Source organism: Heterodontus francisci, chromosome 13 (genome assembly GCF_036365525.1).
Source record: "Heterodontus francisci isolate sHetFra1 chromosome 13, sHetFra1.hap1, whole genome shotgun sequence".
In the NCBI taxonomy this organism is placed as follows: Eukaryota; Metazoa; Chordata; class Chondrichthyes; order Heterodontiformes; family Heterodontidae; genus Heterodontus; species Heterodontus francisci.
In genome coordinates this window covers 16555182-16574961 of record NC_090383.1, presented here as the reverse complement: position 1 = coordinate 16574961, position 19780 = coordinate 16555182, and the positions used below count along the sequence as shown (strand labels likewise).

Here is a 19780-nt window from a genome sequence, read left to right as displayed (position 1 = left end):
CCTTGTTATTTTCTTAGTGGGGCCAGGAGAAGTAGGAGTGCTCCTCTAGGCCCCGGAATAAAAGTTCAGACCTGCACTGCCACAATTATGTTTCCACTCCCCGCACCCACTACCAATTGTGAGACCCCTACAGAATATCAGGCAGACAATAGCACTCTGCTGTTAGCAGATGACCTCTCGGCCATGGGGTCCGGAGTCAATGTTGAGGACTCCCAGGACAACTCCCTCCCGACTATATACCACTGTGCCGCCATCTCTGGCCTGCCGGTGGGACAGGACACACCCAAGGATGGTGCTGTCTGGGACATTGTCTGCAAGGTATGATTCCGTGTGTATGACTATGTCAGGCTGTTGTTTGACGAGTCTGTGGGATAGCTCTTCCAATTTTGGCACAAGACCCCAGATGTTGGTAAGGAGGACCTTGCAGTGTCAACAGGGCTGGGTTTGCTGTTGTCGTTTCTGGTGCCTAGATCAATGCCAGATGATCTGTCCGGTTTCATTCCTACTCTTAGGGTTTACAGTGGTTTGATACAACTGAGTGGCTTGCTGGGCCATTTCAGAGAGCATTTTAAGAGTCAACCACATTGCTGTGGGTCATGAGTCACATGTAAGCCAGACAAGGTAAGGACAGCAGATTTTCTTCCCTAAAGGACATTAGTGAAACAGATGGGTTTTTACACAATCGACAATGATTTTATGGTCAACATTAAACTAGCTTTTAATTCCAGATTTATTAATTGAATTCAAATTTCACCATCTGCCATGGTGGGATTCAGCCCCATGGCCCCAGAGCATTAGGGTCTCTGGATTACTAGTCTAGTGACATTACCACGATGCCTCCACCTCTCCTTAGGGTGGGGCAGTCTTTGGCAGGGCCCTCATGGGCTCCAAAATCCAGAGCAGGGGAACAAGCAGCCTGCCTCCAACTCTGCTGAAGCCACAGTAGTAGCACCACATAGACGTAACAGAAAGCATAAGAGAAATATGTCTTAGTTGCTCAAAGAGTTTCACTTGGGTGCTTATCACAGTTTTCATAAATGCTCTTTATTTCAATGAAAGCATGAGCTAATGTGAACGCCTCATTGTGATGACCTCTACTTGTTGCATCCCCCATTTCACCCTGGTCAGTTTCCTTCTGGTGAATGGAATGATCAGTCTTGATGTGGAGGAAAGGGTATGACTGTGATGGTTGGCTGGTGACTGTAGGAAGGGTTGTGTTGTGGGGGAGGTGGGTGCAGTAGGGTTGCACAGGGGTCTTGATAGAAAGTGTTGAATGTTGCAAGTACACTTTTCAAGTGAAGTGTGCCTAGATGAGTCCATGTCTGGCTTCTCTGGCAGCCAGGTGTGTGGCTGCGGGCACCAATGGCACTTTATACTCCTCCTCCTCCGAGGATACCATGTGCTGTCTACTTTCCTCTTGCACCAGCTCCAGTCCACTCTACAGCACCATGTTGAAAAGGGCACAGCAGACCACAACAGTACTGGAGACCCTTCCTGGGGCATTTTGAAGGGTGCCTCCAGATCTTTCAGCCAGTGGCTTGCTCTATTGTTGTTCTGGTGGTGACATGGCTTCTGTTACACCTCTCCTGTGCCTCTGTGATAGGGTTCCTCAGTGAGGTCAGCAGCCAGGTCTTGAGTGGTTATTTCTTGTCTCCCAGGAGCCAATCGTTGAGGCTGTTTGGTGGAGGGAAGACCTGTGGTACATGAGACTGCTGAAGGGTAAAGGAGTCATGGCAGATACCTGGTGCAGATTTGCATATTGTTCTGGTGGTCGTCACAGACCAGCTTCACATTAAGGGAGTGGAAGCCCTTCCAGTTAAAAAAGACACCTGGCTGATTTGATGGTGCCTTGATTGCCATATGAGTACAATCAGTCATCCCCTGGACCTGTGGAAGTCCTGCAAGTGAAGCTATGCCGACAACCATTTTGAGTTTCACTCCATCTCAAAGTGGAGATAGTTGGCGGCCTTGGCAAAGATGGCATCAGTGGCCTGGGCAAATTGTGAAATCCTACAGATGTCGCCAGCAGATCCTTGGAAGGAGCCCCGCGCGAAGAAATTGAGGGCTGTGGTAACCTTGACAGCCACAGGTAATGCATGGCCACCTGCTCCACTTGAACGGAGGTCTGCCTTCAGAAGGCTGCAGATGTCTGCGACTACCTGCTGCGAGAGCTAATCGCGGCATGTCGAGGAAGCTGACCCTTGGCATATAGAAATAAAAACAAAAATTGCTGAAAATACTCAGCAGGTCAGTGGAGAGAGAAACAGAGTTAATATTTCAGGTCGATGACCTGATGCTGCCTGACCTGCTGAGTATTTCCAGCATTTTCTGTTTTTATTTCAGATTTCCAGCATCTGCAATATTTTGCTTTTGGCTTGACCTACAGACCCAGTTCTGGGGGTATCGCCTCCTTCAAGGTGTAGCTCTGTGTGGCTGGGGACAAGCCAGCTGCTGCTGCTGCTTCTGGTGTTCCACTCCTGTTGTTGTGACTGCTGGGCTGGATCAAGCTTCTGTATCTTCTCAGGGGTCTAAGCTACAACAGCATAGGTCGTGCTCATGTTGCAGTGAAGTCAGAGGCAAAACATTAGGATTCAGCACAGTGGACTCCAAGGAACTTGAAAGTTGCTGAACAAAATTGCAATTCCCAAAGAAAGTAGTGAATTCGGCATGAAAGAACTGCTCCTGTCAGCACTAGCCTTTCATTGTGGCTAACCACAAGCTTGCCGATTTCAGCCTTTATACTGTTGATAGCAGGTCAGTTTCAGGCATTAATGACTTCACTAAAATAAAAACAAAATAATGCAGATGCTGGAAATCTGAAATGAAAACAAAAAGTGCTGGAAATACTCAGCAGGTCTGGCAGCATCTGTGGAGAGAGAAGCAGAGTTAACATTTCAGGTCAGTGACCTTTCATCAGAACAATGACTTCACGCTGTGCACTCACTTCCTCCAGCCTGGTGAGATGTTGAAACAGCACTGGCAGGGAAAGTCAGAATGCAGGGATAAAGGAGGACTTAGTTGGCTTTTTAAGTATCTTCCTTGCTTTCCTGACAGTCACGGAGGGTTCCGTGCTTGCCTAGGAACTCACCCAGGTAAAATCCAGAAGAATGTGGGATAACATCGGGGTCCTGACCTGACATAACTTTTAGGGCATTTAACTCCCCGCACACACCAAAACTCGCCTCCCCTTACTTGAGAAAATGGCACCCACTTTGTCAAGCTGAAATGCGGTGGCAACTTATTTCCAAGCTGATTTTACATCTTTTGTAATGAATGTTGCACCCAAACCATTGCAATTTCCAGCATTTCTCTAAGTAATAGCTAATATGTAAAGAGCACTTCAACTTGCTGGGCATTCAGAGAGAATAGTTACAGGTCTCCAGAAACCATTTCAGGTAAATGAACCTTCTATGGCAAAAACAGAAAATGCTGGATATACTCAGCAGGTCAGGTAGCATCTGTGGAGAGAACAGCAGAGCTAATGTTTCAGGTCAAAGGCCTTTCATCAGAACTGGCAAAGATTATAAATGTAGTGAGCAAGTGAAAGATGGAAGAACAAAAGGGAAGATCTCTTCGTGGCTGCAGGATGGTCGGGACTGGGAACTAAATATACCTGGTTATAAAGTTTACAGGAGGGACAGGGAAAATGGCAGAGGGCGTGGAGTAGCCTTATTGATTAGAAATAATATCACCTCATTGGTGAGGGAGGATATAATGAGGGGAAAGCATCCAGTGGAGATGTTATGGGTGGAACTGAGGAACAGAAAAGGATCTAAAACTGTAATAAGTGTTGTGTATAGACCCCCTGGTAGCAGTTCTGAGGTGTTAGATTGTATAAATGCACAAATTAGGCAAGTGTGTAACAAAGGCAGAGTAGTATTAATGGGGGATTTTAACTTACACATAGATTGGGAGAGGCAGACTAGCACCTGTCAGAAAGGTAGTGTATTTCTGGAATGTGTCCGGGATAGTTTCCTACAACAATATGTCCTAGATGTAACAAGGGGACAAGCAATATTAGATTTAGTTATGAGTAATGAGCCAAATTTAATTAGTAGCCTAATTGTGCGTGAACATTTATCGAATAGTGATCACAACATGATTGAATTCAAAGTAGCGTTTGAAAGTGAAAAGCACAAATCAGCTACTAGAATTTTAGACTTGAGGCTGACTTTAATGGGATGAGACAGAGACTGTTCACGGTAAACTGGGAAGATCTGTTAATGGGTCAAACGACTTAAGAACAGTGGAGAATATTTAAAGAAACATTTAACGAAATACAGAGCGAGTATATACCCCTGAGAGGAAAAAGCTCCACTTCACAGAAAAAACAGCCATGGACAACTAAAGAGATTAGGGATAGCATAAAAGAAAGGGCTTACAAAAATGCAAAACGCAGCACAGATCCGGCCGAATGGGATAGATACAAAGACCAGCAAAGGGTCACAAAGCAGCTTATAAGAGCTACTAAAGGGATTATGAAAGGAAACTCGCAAGGGACATCAAAATCAATAAGAAGAAATTTTATAGTTACATAGAGGGAAAACGGGTGGTCAAGAGCAATGTAGGCCCACTAAAAGCTGAAACTGGAGATATTGTCATTGATAATGGGGAAATGGCAGACATGTTGAACAGTTACTTTTCCTCAGTATTTACAGTTGAAAAGGAGGATAACTTGCCGGAAGTCCAGGAAAAATTAATAGCCGATAGGGGACAGAGACTTAATACAATTAACGGAAGTAAAACATCAGTAACAAGGAAATTAATGGAACTAAAGAGTGAGAAATCCCCAGGACCTGACAGTTTCTATCCAAGGGTGTTAAAGGAAGTAGGGGAGCACATTGTAGATGCCCTAACTATAGTCTTTCAGGCTTACCTAGATTCAGGAGTGGTCCCTCTGGATTGGAAAGTTGCACATGTCACTCCACTTTTTAAGAAGGGTAAAAGGGGGAACCAAGGAAATTATAGACCAGTTAGCCTGATATCTGTGGTGGGCAAGTTTCTGGAGTCTATAATCAAGGATAGGGTAACTGAACACCTAGAAAAATTTCAGTTAATGAGGGACAGCCAACATGGATTCATGACAGGAAGGTCATGCCTGACAAATCTCATTGAATTTTTTGAAGAGGTGACTAAGATAGGGGAATGTCTATGGATGTTATTTATATGGACTTCCAGAAGGCATTTGATAAAGTCCCACATAATAGACTGTTAACTAAGGTAGAAGCCCATGGAGTTGAGGGCAAATTATTAACATGGTTAGGAAGTTGGTTGAGTGGTAGGTGACAGAGAGTGGGGATAATGGGTAAGTACTCTGATTGGCAGGATGTGACTAGTGGTGTCCCACAGGGTTCTGTGTTGGGACCTCAATTATTCACATTATTCATTAACAACTTGAATGATGGCATAGTAAGTCATATATCCAAATTTGCTGATGATACAAAGTTAGGTGGCATTGTAGGCAGTCATATTCAGCTGGCCTCAGACACCGGAAACATCAGAGGAATGTATGATGGCATTAAGAGAGCTTTTGGGCCAACCATCAAGAAGATCGCCACCCTCAAATCTAAATCAGGGGACATAATCACTGACCAACGCAAACAAATGGACCGCTGGGTTGAGCACTACCTAGAACTGTACTCCAGGGAGAATGTTGTCACTGAGACTGCCCTCAATGCAGCCCAGCCTCTACCAGTCATGGATGAGCTGGACATACAGCCAACAAAATCGGAACTCAGTGATGCCATTGATTCTCCAGCCAGCGGAAAAGCCCCTGGGAAGAGTGCCAAGCCTGCTATACTCTCAGCACTACATGAACTGCTATGCCTCTGCTGGGACGAGGGAGCAGTCCCTCAGGACATGCGCGATGCCAATATCATCACCCTCTATAAAAACAAAGGTGACCGCGGTGACTGCAACAACTACCGTGGAATCTCCCTGCTCAGCATAGTGGGGAAAGTCTTTGCTCGAGTCGCTCTAAACACGCTCCAGAAGCTGGCCGAGCATGTCTACCCTGAGGCACAGTGTGGCTTTCGTACAGAGAGATCGACTGTTGACATGCTGTTCTCCCTTCGTCAGATACAGGAGAAATGCCACGAACAACAGATGCCCCTCTACATTGCTTTCATTGATCTCACCAAAGCCTTTGACCTCGTCAGCAGATGTGGCCTCTTCAGACTACTAGAAAAGATTGGATGTTCACCAAAGCTACTAAGTATCATCACCTCATTCCATGACAATATGAAAGGCACAATTCAACATGGCGGCACCTCATCAGACCCCTTTCCTATCCTGAGTGGCGTGAAAAAGGGCTGTGTTCTCGCACCCACACTTTTTGGGATTTTCTTCTCCTTGCTGCTTTCACATGCATTCAAGTCTTCTGAAGAAGGAATTTTCCTCCACACAAGATCAGGGGGCAGGTTGTTCAACCTTGCCCGTCTAAGAGCCAAGACCAAAGTACGGAAAGTCCTCATCAGGGAACTCCTCTTCGCTGACGATGCTGCTTTAACATCTCATACTGAAGGGTGCCTGCAGAGTCTCATCGACAGGTTTGCAGCTGCCTGCAATGAATTTGGCCTAACCATCAGCCTCAAGAAAACGAACATCATGGGGCAGGACGTCAGAAATGCTCCATCCATCAATATTGGCGACCACGCTCTGGAAGTGGTTCAAGAGTTCACCTACCTAGGCTCAACTATCACCAGTAACGTGTCTCTAGATGCAGAAATCAACAAGCGCATGGGAAAGGCTTCCACTGCTATGTCCAGACTGGCCAAGAGAGTGTGGGAAAATGGCGCACTGACACGGAACACAAAAGTCCAAGTGTATCAAGCCTGTGTCCTCAGTACCTTGCTCTATGGCAGTGAGGCCTGGACAACGTATGTCAGCCAAGAGCGACGTCTCAATTCATTCCATCTTCACTGCCTCCGGAGAATACTTGGCATCAGGTGGCAGGACCGTATCTCCAACACAGAAGTCCTCGAGGCGGCCAACATCCCCAGCTTATACACACTACTGAGTCAGCGGTGCTTGAGATGGCTTGGCCATGTGAACCACATGGAAGATGGCAGGATCCCCAAAGACACATTGTACAGCGAGCTCGCCACTGGTATCAGACCCACCGGCCGTCCATGTCTCCGCTTTAAAGAAGTCTGCAAACACGACATGAAGTCCTGTGACATTGATCACAAGTCGTGGGAGTCAGTTGCCAGCGTTCGCCAGAGCTGGCGGGCAGCCATAAAGGCGGGGCTGAAGTGTGGCGAGTCGAAGAGACTTAGCAGTTGGCAGGAAAAAAGACAAAAGCGCAAGGGGAGAGCCAACTGTGTAACAGCCCCGACAAACAAAATTTTCTGCAGCACCTATGGAAGAGCCTGTCACTCTAGAATTGGCCTTTATAGCCACTCCAGGCGCTGCTCCACACACCACTGACCACCTCCAGGCGCGTATCCATTGTCTCTCGAGATAAGGAGGCCAAAGAAAGAAAGATGTTGCATAAAATTGCAAGGAGATATTGACAGACTTGGTGAATGGGCAAAGCTGTGGCAGATGGATTTCAATGCGGGCAAGTGTGAGGTTATCCATTTTGGACAAAAAAAGGATAGAGCAGGATACTTTCTAAATGGGAAGAGGTTAAGTACAGTGGATGTCTAAAGAGACTTGGGGGTTCATGTGCATAGATAGTTGCATAGATCTTTAAAATGCCATGAGCAAGTACAGAAAATAATCAAAAAGGCGAATGGAATGCTAGCCTTTATATCTAGAGGATTGGAGTGTAAAGATACAGAGGTTATGCTGCAGCTGTACAAAACCCTGGTTAGACCCCACTTGGAGTACTGTGAGCAGTTCTGGGCACCACACCTCAGGAAGGATATATTGGCCTTGGAGGGAGTGCAACGTAGGTTTACAAGAATGATACCTGGACTACAGGGGTTAAGTTACGAGGAGAGATTACACAAATTAGGCCTGTTTTCGCTAGAATTTAGAAGGTTAAGGGGTGATCTGATCGAAGTCTTCAAGATATTAACAGGAAAAGACAGGCTAGATAAAGATAAACTATTTCCACTGGTTGGAGATTCTAAAACTAGGGGGCATAGTCTAAAAATTAGGGCCAGACCATTCAGGAGAGATGTTAGGAAGCACTTCTTCACGCAAAGGGTGGTAGAGGTTTGGAACTTTCTCCCACAAACAGCAGTTGAAGCTCGAACAGTTAATTTTAAATCTGAGATAGATTTTTGTTAAGCAAAGATATTAAGGGATCTGGGCCAAAGGCAGGTATATGGAGTTAGGCCGCAGATCAGCCATGATCTCATTGAATGGCGGGACAGGCTCGAGGGGCTGAATGGCCTACTCTGGCTCCTATCTTACTATAGGGTGGAGGGTTGGAGACATTAAATGACAAAAGGTTTTGTGGTACAAAGCCAAGTAAGGAAACAACAGATGTGTCTGGATGAGCTGTAGATAGCAGTATAACAGCCAGCCAAATACAAAATAAAGGGATTAAGAAAGAAACAGGCGGGGAACATCAAAAACAAACTTGAGAAAAGGAAAAAAAATGGGGGCAGAGGTTATGATCTAAAATGTACTTAATGTTGAGTCTGGAAGGCTGTCAAGTGCCCAGTCGAAAGCTGAGGTGCTGTTCATCGAGCTTGCATTGAGCTTCATTGGAACACTGTAGCAGGCCAAGGACAGTAAGATCAGAGTTGGGAGCAAGGTGGAGAATTAACGTGACAAGTGACAGGAAGCTCAGGGTGCGCTTGCAAACTGAATGGAAATGTCCCGCGAAGCAGTCACCCAGTCTGCGTTTAATCTCCCCAATGTAGAGGAGACCACATTGCGAGAAGCAAATACAGTATACTAGATTGAAAGAAGTATAAGTAAATCGCTTTTTCACTTGGGAGGAGTGTTTGGGGTCCTGAACGGTGGGACGGGAGGAGTGAAAGGGCAGTATTGCATCTCCTGCGCTTCACTTGCTCAAAACCTACATTTCTAACCTTTGCCAGTTCTGATGAAAGGTCATCAACCTGAGACATTAACTCTGCTTTTCTCTCCACATATGCTGCCTGACCTGCTGAGTATTTCAAGCATCTTCTGTTTTTGTTTCAGATTTCCAGTATCTGCAGTATTTTGCTTTTGTAACCTTCTATGGCAGTTTTCTCAAGAGCATTTGCAAAACTTTCAGGCAGCATTAACATTCAACATATATGCTCCTGAGTTAATGCAAACTTGTATTTGAGGCATATAATGAAATTCTGGGTTCCCTCCTCACCCCCATCTCCAGTGCTTCCAGTATGTTATTTGCAACATGCCTATGTGCATCAGAAAAATATTCAGATGAACTTTCTCTCATTTCTCTTGGAGCATTTTTTTTAGCAAGTCAGTGTCCACATTGCTTTTATTTGTATGCATCTGGTATTTGTACCAATTCTTAATGTTCTACAAAATATGTATAAATTATTTATATATTTAATGATTTAAATAAAAGACTTGATTTTAAACCAAGAAGGCCGTTATTAATTGCTGTCTTGCTGGTACTTTCACCTTGATAAAGCCAGCCAATGTGAAGGGCACTGAGAGTCTGTGCACGAGACTTATTAATGCATTGGAACGTCTATTAATTAGATGGCATTCCTGTAGTGCAAATGGAGCACTTGAGTTGTATTTCATCTGCACAACACCCATTTAGAACAAGCATTGAATGTGAGGCCTCAATTAAATAATTATTTTAAATGCTCCACCCAGTGCTGTTTCTATCACCCTTGCTTCACCTGTCCCTGTGCCACCCTTGCACCTTATGCAGCTCCCCACCATATAGTTAATCAGTTAATCATGCTGGCACACTATGGGCAGCCAGCAGCTCTTGATCAACTGCTGGTGCTTGAAATTCTGGGTCCCCCCCTAACTTCCACCTGAGGTGCTCCCAATATATTATGAGCAACATACCTAACATGCATCAGAAAAATATTCAGATGAACTTCTGTCACGTTATTGGGTGAGGTTAGGGCATTTGTGCATAGGTTTACAAAGACCCTAAGCAGCTCTGGCAGCAGTGGCATTGCATGAGAACCAGATTATTGTCCTTATTGTGTTTCATAAATAGATTTAATGCTAGTGCTGATGTATAGAAACTGCATATTCTCCATCCCCCGCAAACCCCTTCCTGACTTCTATCCCCCCTATTCAGCTTCATGCTTATTACTGATTTATTATTTATTGCATTTGTTGATTTATTTATTTGATACATTTTTGCAGCCCGCACCTGCGGTTTAATAACATTACTTTGATTTCAACGTGTGGACTTCCTGGAGATCGTTCAAGTACTATATGTAGAAGATTTAAAGCCGCAAGGTGCGTACACCAACTGGTGTAAATTGCCCGACATGTTTTGTTCATAATTTATTTCCAGCACTAGCACAAAAAAGAAAAAGGATGAGTTGCTTAAATGCAAAGTAGTGCCTGAGCAATAGAGGGAGAGCCTGAAGTGGATTTTGGCAATGAGAGGTTTCATGTTTTTACTCTGGAAGTACGAGGAATTCAACTTGCATAGACTTTATAGCACAGAAACAGGCCATTTGGCCCAACTGGTCTGTGTTGCTGTTTATGCTCCACATGAGCCTCCTCCCACTCGATTTCATCGAATCCGATCTGCATTTCGCACCATTCCCTTCTCCCTCATGTTCCCATCTAGATTCCCCTTAAATGCATCTCTGCTATTTGGTTCAACTACTCCATGTGATAATGAAAGCAAGATACTATGGATGGTGGAAATCTGAAATTAAACCAGAAAATGCTGGAAATGCTCATTAAGTCAGGCAGCATCTATGGAGAAAGAAACAGAGTTAATGGGCTGGATTTTATCCTGCCCTTGCAGGCAGGGCACACAAAGTGGTGTTGGGTAATGCGCCCGATATTGTTCTGCCCTTGTGCCATTTTGCATGTGACAGGCTGCCTCTGCTGGCAATTAGCCAACGTCAGAGGAGCTCACCACTGCATGGAGACACTGCCAGGTGAAACCTGGCAGCCTCCTAATGAACTCAGTGGGGATCCCTCCTCTAGGGGCAATCCATGGCCCACAGAGGGCACCCTTGGCGGCGATGGCCTCCCTTGTGACAAGACACCCCTGCCCTCAAAAACCACCACCCACTCCCTCACTGGGGCCTACCTGACTGGCACTGGTGACTCCAACCACACTTACCTTGGTCCCAGGGCCTCCACCAACTGTGCTGCTCCGGGCCTCCTGCAGTACCAGCAGTGGCTACTGCTCCTGGTGGTGCTGCTGAGCTGCCAGCCCTCCAATTGGCCAGTAGCTCTTGGAGGCAGGATTTTGTCCCTTAAAGGTAAGGCATCCTTGATGGCAGGCAGTTTATTGCTAGCCCCCCTTGAATTTGGCTGGGAATCTGTTAGAGGCCAAGACAAGATTGTCCCCCCCCCATCCCCGCCTTCTGGCCCATTGCCGGGAGTCCTGTTGCTGATATAAAATATTGCCCAATGTTTCAGGTCAATGACCTTCTGTCAGAACAACAGTAGTGAGTTCCACATTTTCATCACTCTCTGGGTAAAAAAGTTACAGAAGTTAGAAACCTACTGGTATGTAGAGGATACTGTAATAAAGGAGAAAGTTAGGCTGGGCACATTTGTTTCACAGAATCCTCCACATACCGTGCACCGGCACGAGTGGTGGCACTTTTTGTATCAGAGCAACAACATCATGTCATTGCCATCACAGGGATAGAAAACATTTTGCAAGCTTATGCTGAGATTTTGTCACACTCCTTGTTGGTTACCTTGGTGATATTCAGGTGATGATGTGATTGAAAGATTGACAAAGGTGCTATAAGGTAGGCCTAAATTGGAGTAATTGTATCAGTTAGCATGTCAAACATACTAGAATAGCCAGATTGTTGTCATTTAATAAAACATTTCTCAATATTGATGATTACAGATATTTCAAATAACAGTTCTAGGGGGAACAGCTTCTTTAAGCTAGTACAATAAATGGATTTGTTAAGAAAGATCTTTCATACTATATTTGATATTTTGAACCGCCCCCTCTCCCCCGCCCATATCTACCATAGCAGCATAATTTTGATGATTGTAAGCTTGCAAGCGGCACTCTTGACTCAGTAGTAGCACTACTATATCTGAGTCGGAAGGTCATGGGCCAGACTTGAGTACATAATTTGAGTTGACACTTCAATGCAGTGCTGAGAATGTTGTGAAAGGTGCTGTCTTTTAAATGATATGTTGAACTGAGACCCTGCCTGCTTGCTTAGGTGGATATAGAAGATTATGGCACATTATTCCAAGAAGAATGAGTATTGGTGTCTTGCGCAGCATTTATTTATCTCTCAAACAACACCATTGCTGTTTGTTGCAAATCATTGTGTGTAAATTGGCTGCCACTTTTGCCAACAAAACAATAGTGACAACACTTGAAGAGTATTATGTTGGCTGTGAACAATTTGGGATTTTAAAAAAATGTTTCATGGGATGTGGGCACCACTGGCAAGGTTACCCATTTGTTACCCATCCCTGATTGCGCTTGATAGCTGAGTGGCTTGCTAGGCCATTTCAGAGGGCATTTAAAAGTCAACCACACTGTTGTGGGTTTGGAGTCACATGTAGGGCAGACCAGGTAAGGATGGCAGATTTCCTTCCTTAAAGGATCAGAGGAGTTGTTATGACAATTCATGATAGTTTTATGGCACCATTACTGAGACTAGCTTTCAATTCCGTATTTTTTATCATTAATTAATTGAATTGAAATTCTGCCAATGCCATGGTGGAATTTGAACCTATGTCCCCAGTCATTAGCTTGGGCCTCTGGATTACTAGTTCAGTGACATTACCACTACACCACCATCTCCTGTGGACATGCGAGGTGCTATATACATGCAAGATTTTCTTTCTTGGCCATAAAACAGATAACTTATGCAGTATATATAATCTGATTCAGCAGTGCAATTTGTTTTTTTAGAAAAATTGAATAATGCTTTGGTTTGATCTGCAACTTGTTGGATTTTCCTTTCAGATTGCTCTGAGTTATCCACAGAGATTGTTTGTCATTGTGGCAGGAGAACATTATTTTTCCTACCAACTGCATCATTTTATATATACATGATCTCTGACTGTAAACATCACTTAGCCCATAGGATAAACAGTGATCTTACTGGTCCACTATATGCTTAATTAATTCTAGAAAAAATAGAATTGTCACTTGAAAATATTCCTTTCCCTTTGCAGCCACAGCTATGACCCTAACGATTATGCACAGATATCATTGCAGACTTGGGTTAACGTGGTGATTGGCAAAATGATTGGCATCGACAGAGCTGCCAAATATGTACTAGTAACAGGAAACACAAAGGTGCCATATGAGCATCTAATTCTTTGCACTGGACAACAGTACCAGGTAAGTGTAAGTACCCACTTAAGCAAAATGTGTAGTATTTAAAATTTTCACCACAGACCCATTCTCATTCCTATCCTATTCTTGATGAATTTCTCTCCTCCACTCCTTTCTCAAAGGCGTGGCTCCTTGCTGGGTTACAGTTCCAAGTGACTAGTCTTTGCACATAAGTTGCTCCTTGTTGATATAAAGATATTGCTCAGCTATCACATGTATTGCTAATGACATCCAGCTGTAACTCTTCATTACCTCTCTTGACTCTTCCACTACCGCTGTTGTCAGACTGATTATCTGATATCCAGTCATGGATGAGCATCAATTTCCTCCAGTTAAGCATTGGGAAGTTGGAAATCCTAGTGTCTTTGGCCCCTGGTACACTTGCTGTGATTTTTTCCCCCTTTTGGCCATCATCTCAGGGTGAACCAGGTTATTTAACACTGGGCTAAACTTCTGACCTCATATCCTCTCCATCACAAAGACTACCTACTTCCACGTCTGTAACATCACCTGCTTTCACACCTCCCTCAGGTGTTGTACCACTAAAACCCACATCCATGCTTTTATCACCTTGATACTCAACTATTCCAATGTACTCCTGACCGACGCCCATTTCTCCACCCCTCCCCACAAATTTCAACTCATCCAAATATCTGCTGCCTGTATCCTAATCTGTAATATTCCACTAACCTATCATCCCTATCCTAGCTGAACTACACCGGCTTTTGGTACCCCGCAACATCTCCAGTTTAAAAATTCTTATGCTTGTATTGAAATCATTTTACGGCCTTGCCCCTCCCTATCTCTGTAACCTCCTCCACCTCTACAACACCACCCCCTCCAACCGAGCCCTCACATCCCGCTACCCACCACAATCCTCCATTCCTTTAATTCTTTGTATCCCTGACTTCTTTTACCCACTATTGGCTGCTATGCCTTCAATGCCTAGGCTCCACATTCTGGAATTGTCCCCCTAAACTTTTCTGCCTCTACACCTCCCTCTCATCCTTTAACCATCTCTTTAAAGTTCACCTCTTTGACCTAGTTTTAGGTCAGTCCCCCTAATAGCTACCTTTGGCTCAGCATTAATTTTTTTCTGATTACACTTTTGTGAAGTGTCCTGAGACGTTGCACATCCATCACCCCTGTGTTCACAGAACTATACCAGCTCGCAGTCCATGACACCTTTCAACTGAAAATTCTCATCCCCATGTTCAAATCCCTTCGTGGCATTGGTTCTCTCTATACTATCTCCCTATCCAACTTTACAGCCCTCAAAAATTCTGCGTTCTTCCAACTCTGGTCTCTTATATATCCCCCACTCTCTTTGCCCACAATTAATGGCCACGCCTTCAACTGACTAAACCCTAAGCTATGGAATTCCCTCCCTAAACCTCTGCACTTCTTGACTGCATTCTCCTCCTTAAAACCTACCTCTTTGTTCATCCCTCCTAAGATGTCATTCTTTGGCTCTGTGTTCAATTTTGTCTGATTATGCTTCTGTAAAGCACTTTTGCAAATTTTCCTATTTTATAGGTGCTATATTAATGCAAGTTGTTGGTACATCGATAGAAACATAGAAACTTTATACCATTTGATAAGATAATTATCATCATTATCACACACACCCATGTTCCTATTACTTATTGTATAGAATGTGTATAACAGTGTTATTTACATAATGAAAAAATTAGCTGTTATTTATAATGAAGAAAATTAAGTCAGATTTGTTTGCTGTTGACTGCAGAATGCAGAGGGATGTTTGAACAAGTTTTATGCTTTACAGTTTTCTCATTTTATGTAGTAGAGCAAGGGGGTTTTGTGACATAATTCAGTTTTAACTTTGATGTAGAATCATAGAATCTTTCAGCACAGAAGGGGGCTATTTGTTCCATTGTGCCTGTGCCTGCTCTTTGAAAGAGCTGGCCAATTTAGTCCCACATCCTAGTTTTCTCCCCAAACCCTGCAAATTAGTTCTTTTCAAATCCATGTTCACTTTCAAAAGTTCCTATGGCATCTGCTTCCACCTGCCTTTCAGGTTGTGCATTCCAGATCATGACAATGCTCACTGTGAAATAATTTCTCCTCATTTCCCCTCTAGTTCTTTTGCCAATTATTTTAAATTTATTACCTCTGGTTATTGACCCACTTGCACAAGGAAACAGTTTCTCCCTACTTGCTCTATCAAAAGCCCTCATATGTTTGAACACCTCTAGTAGGTTTGCCATTAAACTTCTATGAGCAGAATTCTCTCAGCCCTTTGGAGTCAGAGCTGGAGACGGGAGGGGGCCAGAGAAATAGGGGGAGCCACGTCGGGACAACTCCCCGAAGCATTCCCACCGCTGAGGAAGTTTCCTATGGGCGGGCTGGGATGCGGATCAGCTGCCTGCTCCACGGAGGCGGGCAGCCAATTTAAATAAGTAGGGACACAATTAGGGGTGATTTTTTTCAGGCCCCCATGTGGGGAGGTGGCCTCCCTGCGGCAAGCTGGACGGACATCGGAGCCAGAGGCTCCATGAGCCATTGACAGGGCCGCAGGAAGGAAAGGTCATCCCCGCAGCCCCAATGATACCCCAGAGGGCTTTCCCCTCTGTTCCACAGGGCCTGCCACCTTCCCCCCTCTAAAATATTTAATTATATTTACCCCTGTGAGGGCGCCTCCATTTTGAGGTTCTCAGACCTGCCTCAGCAGCACCCACCTCTCTCGGTGGGACCGCCAAGGCTCCAGAGCTGCTGGCCGGGTGATTAGGCTGGCAGTATCGAGAACCCGGCTAAGGACGAGAGTGCAGAGGCAGCCAATTAGGAGACTGCCTCCAGGAAAATAGCTCTGCCACTCTGACTCTTGGCCAGTGCGAGCTTGGGACCCCCATTTGATCCTGACGTCAACGTCCTGAAACCCATGGGAAAATCCTGCCTTATTTTCTAAGGAGAACAATCACAACTTCTTTAATCTCTACAAATAACTGAAGTCCCTTATCCCCGTATCATTCCTCTGTACTCTCCAAGGCCTTCCTAAGGTGTGGTACCCAGAATTGTACACAATACTCCAGCTGAGGCCTAACCAATGATTTGGAAAGGTTTAGCACGGCTTCCGTGTTTCTGTATGATAAAAGAAACTATATTAAATGTATTTTGTAAAATGTTGAATTATTTCAAAACTGCACATAAAGGACTGGATATTAACTAGGAGGCAGAGAGTTAGTGGGGAGGAAATATTGGCTTTTTCGAAGGTCCTGCCGTTAATCCACAGATCTTGCCAAATTTAATAACAAGACCTGATTAGCATTTTTTATCCCCTCCTGGGAGCTGGTTGGTTGCCTATCTCCCTATCCCGCTTCCATTAAAAAAAGTGGTTGAGTTGGAGACAGATTGATGTCTGGATTTGGATTTTTAGCATTTTAACTTCCTACCCAACCCAAACCCGTCCATTTTTGGGAGATAAAATTCCCCACAACGTGTTCAATATAATGTGATGCAGTATTTCTTTACTGTGCTGTAGGAAAAGGTAGTTACATATTTAAGGCAGACATTTAAGCTGGAGCAGAGATGTGCTTTGGCCTTGGTAGATGCTAGATGCCACTCTTGGAGATTTGCTGTCCCAAATTGGCTCCCAATCCATCAATGTCACCAATTTAAAATTTTCTTCCTCATGTTCAATTTTTTTTCGGGATCAGCAACAACAGCAGTGCAGGGAGAAACCACCTGTTGAGACAAGTCTTCATGCTGCCAGAGGCACTAACATTGCCTTTTCAAATTATGGTTGTCATGCTGCAGAAACTTTCTTTGTTTCAGGGCTTTTAGCAAATAAAAGGTAATAGTTGTATTATATTGAAGATTACTAAGGTTGATTAAAGCCAGATTTTCCATTATACAGGTTCCTTGTCCAACAGGAGCTGACATAATAGAGCTGCCGACTAACCAGGATGTGACTGTTGACCCTGACCAGCAATTTATGGAAAAAAAACCCTCCAACCTTTTTGTCCTGAATAATCATGAAGACTGTGAAAATGCACTGCATTGGCTCAAAAAGCGTGCAATACTTACTAAAGGTAGAGCTTTAACATTACCACAAGTATTATTATGAATACTAGTAAATTTTCTGTAGTGTTACTAACTGTGAGTAGTAAATATGTCTACATTTACACTGTTTGCCACCCACAGCCAGTGGGAACGTCGCCAGACCAGCAGGCGGGGACAGGAAATTTGGCTGCAGCCAGAAATTAAACAGGTGATAGAAATTAAGCGGGAAACGGATGCCGCCGAAGACCCAAGGGAATGGTCATTAGCATAAAGTTAGTGCTAAGAGGTGGATCTCCAAAGAGATGCCACTGGAGGGACCGAGAGGGAAGGCAAGGACTGGGGAGGCCCAAAGACTCCTTGCGGGGCTTACTGGAACACTCACGCTCCTTGCGCACAAGAAATCTTTACAAAAATGAAAAAAAATACTTACCTTGGCTTCTTCTGCCCACTTTGCTGCCTTCTTCATTTTCAAGTAAAAATTATGTTGCAGCGTTGATTCTATCATTGGGTCGCAACTTCAGGATTTTAAATAGGCCCTTGGCCCTCCTGCACCTGATATGCCCCTGGTTAAAATGGTAATAGATGGGAACACATCGAGAACATGACATGAAAGCCCCAACCGTTTCAACTACCCACTCACCTTGTTCATGCTGGGCAGGCTAAGTTAACATGTCTGGTATCTTTCCGTCTCTGTTCTCATTCTCCACTCAACAGTGTATTTTATCTGCTCCAAAAAACTTTCTCTTTCTCCTTTTGTCTTTCTTTTTCCCTCTCCCTTTCCTCTACAACTACACATCCTCTGTCTGACTCTTTTCTCTTCCCATTCCTCAGATTACAGCACAGCTGAAATCAGTGTTGGCAGATTTTTAGGATGTTTGCACCAGAGTGATAACTAAAAGCAGCCAGACTGTAGCCCAATATTTATTTCTTAAACTAACTCCAGAAGTTACATTTATTAATTAAGAAGGAAGATATGGCATACATTATACCATTTTTTATTGCAGGACATTTTTCTAATATCACGCTTCTCAAATAACAACAAATGATTTCAGTATTTTCATTCTCTGGAGTCTGTATCCCCCCACTTTTTCTTTCTCCAGTTTTTTTTAACGATTTCTTTCTTTTTTCGGCGTTCTATTTTTTCAGCCTCCGCTTTTCCCTTGTTCTGTAATATTTTCTCCCTCTAGCCATTTATGTGTGTAATAATATTTTTCCTTCCCTCTCTGCTTTTTGAGATATTTTTTATCAATTCTATATCTCTCCATTCCTCTGTATTCCTTTTGAAGATTTCTAGTCCTCATTCTGTAGCTCCTGTCATACTTTTTCTCTCTTCCTCTGTCATCCTATGTGTTAGTCCATGGGCAGGAGTTTCCCCTCAGGGACGGGAAACAGAAATCAGGACTGTTCCTGGTTGCCAAACACACCCCTAGGGGAAACAGTCACTCATTGTGATTTTCATGGGGCACCCCCTTAATTGGCCTGGAGAAGAGCTCACCATCCAATTAAGGACAGCAGGCTGGCTCTCGAAGCATGAGGACTAATCAGAGGCCTTCCAGCTTGAAAGAAGCAGCAGGCTGTAATGGAAGGTAAGCAAGAGAGAGGGCACTTCAGGATGGAGACGCCCCCTCTCCATGTTTTTTAAGTTTAAAATTAAAAATGGCTTTTGGAGCCAGGCAACCACACTGGGGGTGGGAGGTAGTGGGGAGTTGGGAGGAATCCTTGGCCTGTGGCTGCTCTTGCATCCAAGAAGGCGGGGGGGGTGGGTGCGGCATCTAGTTCTGCCGCTGGAAGGCCGCCTCCAGGCACTGGCCTGCGGGAACCTGGAGGTTAACTGGAAAATTCTAGTCAGCTTCCTTTAATTGGCCTCAATTGGCTCTTAACGAGCTGTGACGGCTACCCACTGCATGCGGGTGGATGGCCCTGTCAGTCCTCTGCCCCCCATCCCACCTCTGCGAAAATGGCCTGGAGACTAGGTGGAGCCAGAGAACCAACACACTGGCCGGCGGGGCTATTTTTAACTCCTACCGTCTCCAATTCCAGTCCTGCAGGGGCTGAAAATCCAGCCCCATGTCTCTGTATTCCCTCCGCCTCTACCTGACTCCTTTTTGCTGCTCTTCCTTCTTTGCAGATTCAGTCACACCAGGTCCAGCCATTTGAGTGCAACTACATTAAACTGCAAACGGAAAAACCACCCTGCATCTATATCACCCAGCTGAGGCACTTTTTAAAACAGCAAATGTGCACATTCTCAGTCAACTGTTCTGATTTCTCTACCTCCTCCCAATATCTGCCTGAAGTAAATGGAGACAGATCCCTGTGCATACATATACTGAGGTAGAAGGGAATGTTACATGCCAA

The 19780-nt window shown here is 44.4% G+C and overlaps 1 protein-coding gene across 6 annotated transcripts in view; it reads left to right on the top strand.

The window, feature by feature from the left end:
- The window catches only part of cfap61 (cilia and flagella associated protein 61), a 271251-nt gene that overhangs the window by 143192 nt on the left and 108279 nt on the right, over positions 1–19780 (top strand). For all 6 annotated transcript variants that reach the window (XM_068044406.1, XM_068044407.1, XM_068044405.1 and 3 more), the window contains 3 exons: positions 10249–10344; positions 13240–13408; positions 17277–17451. In XM_068044406.1, the coding sequence (XP_067900507.1) occupies positions 10249–10344; positions 13240–13408; positions 17277–17451 (440 nt within the window). The remainder of the gene's footprint in view (positions 1–10248; positions 10345–13239; positions 13409–17276; positions 17452–19780) is intronic.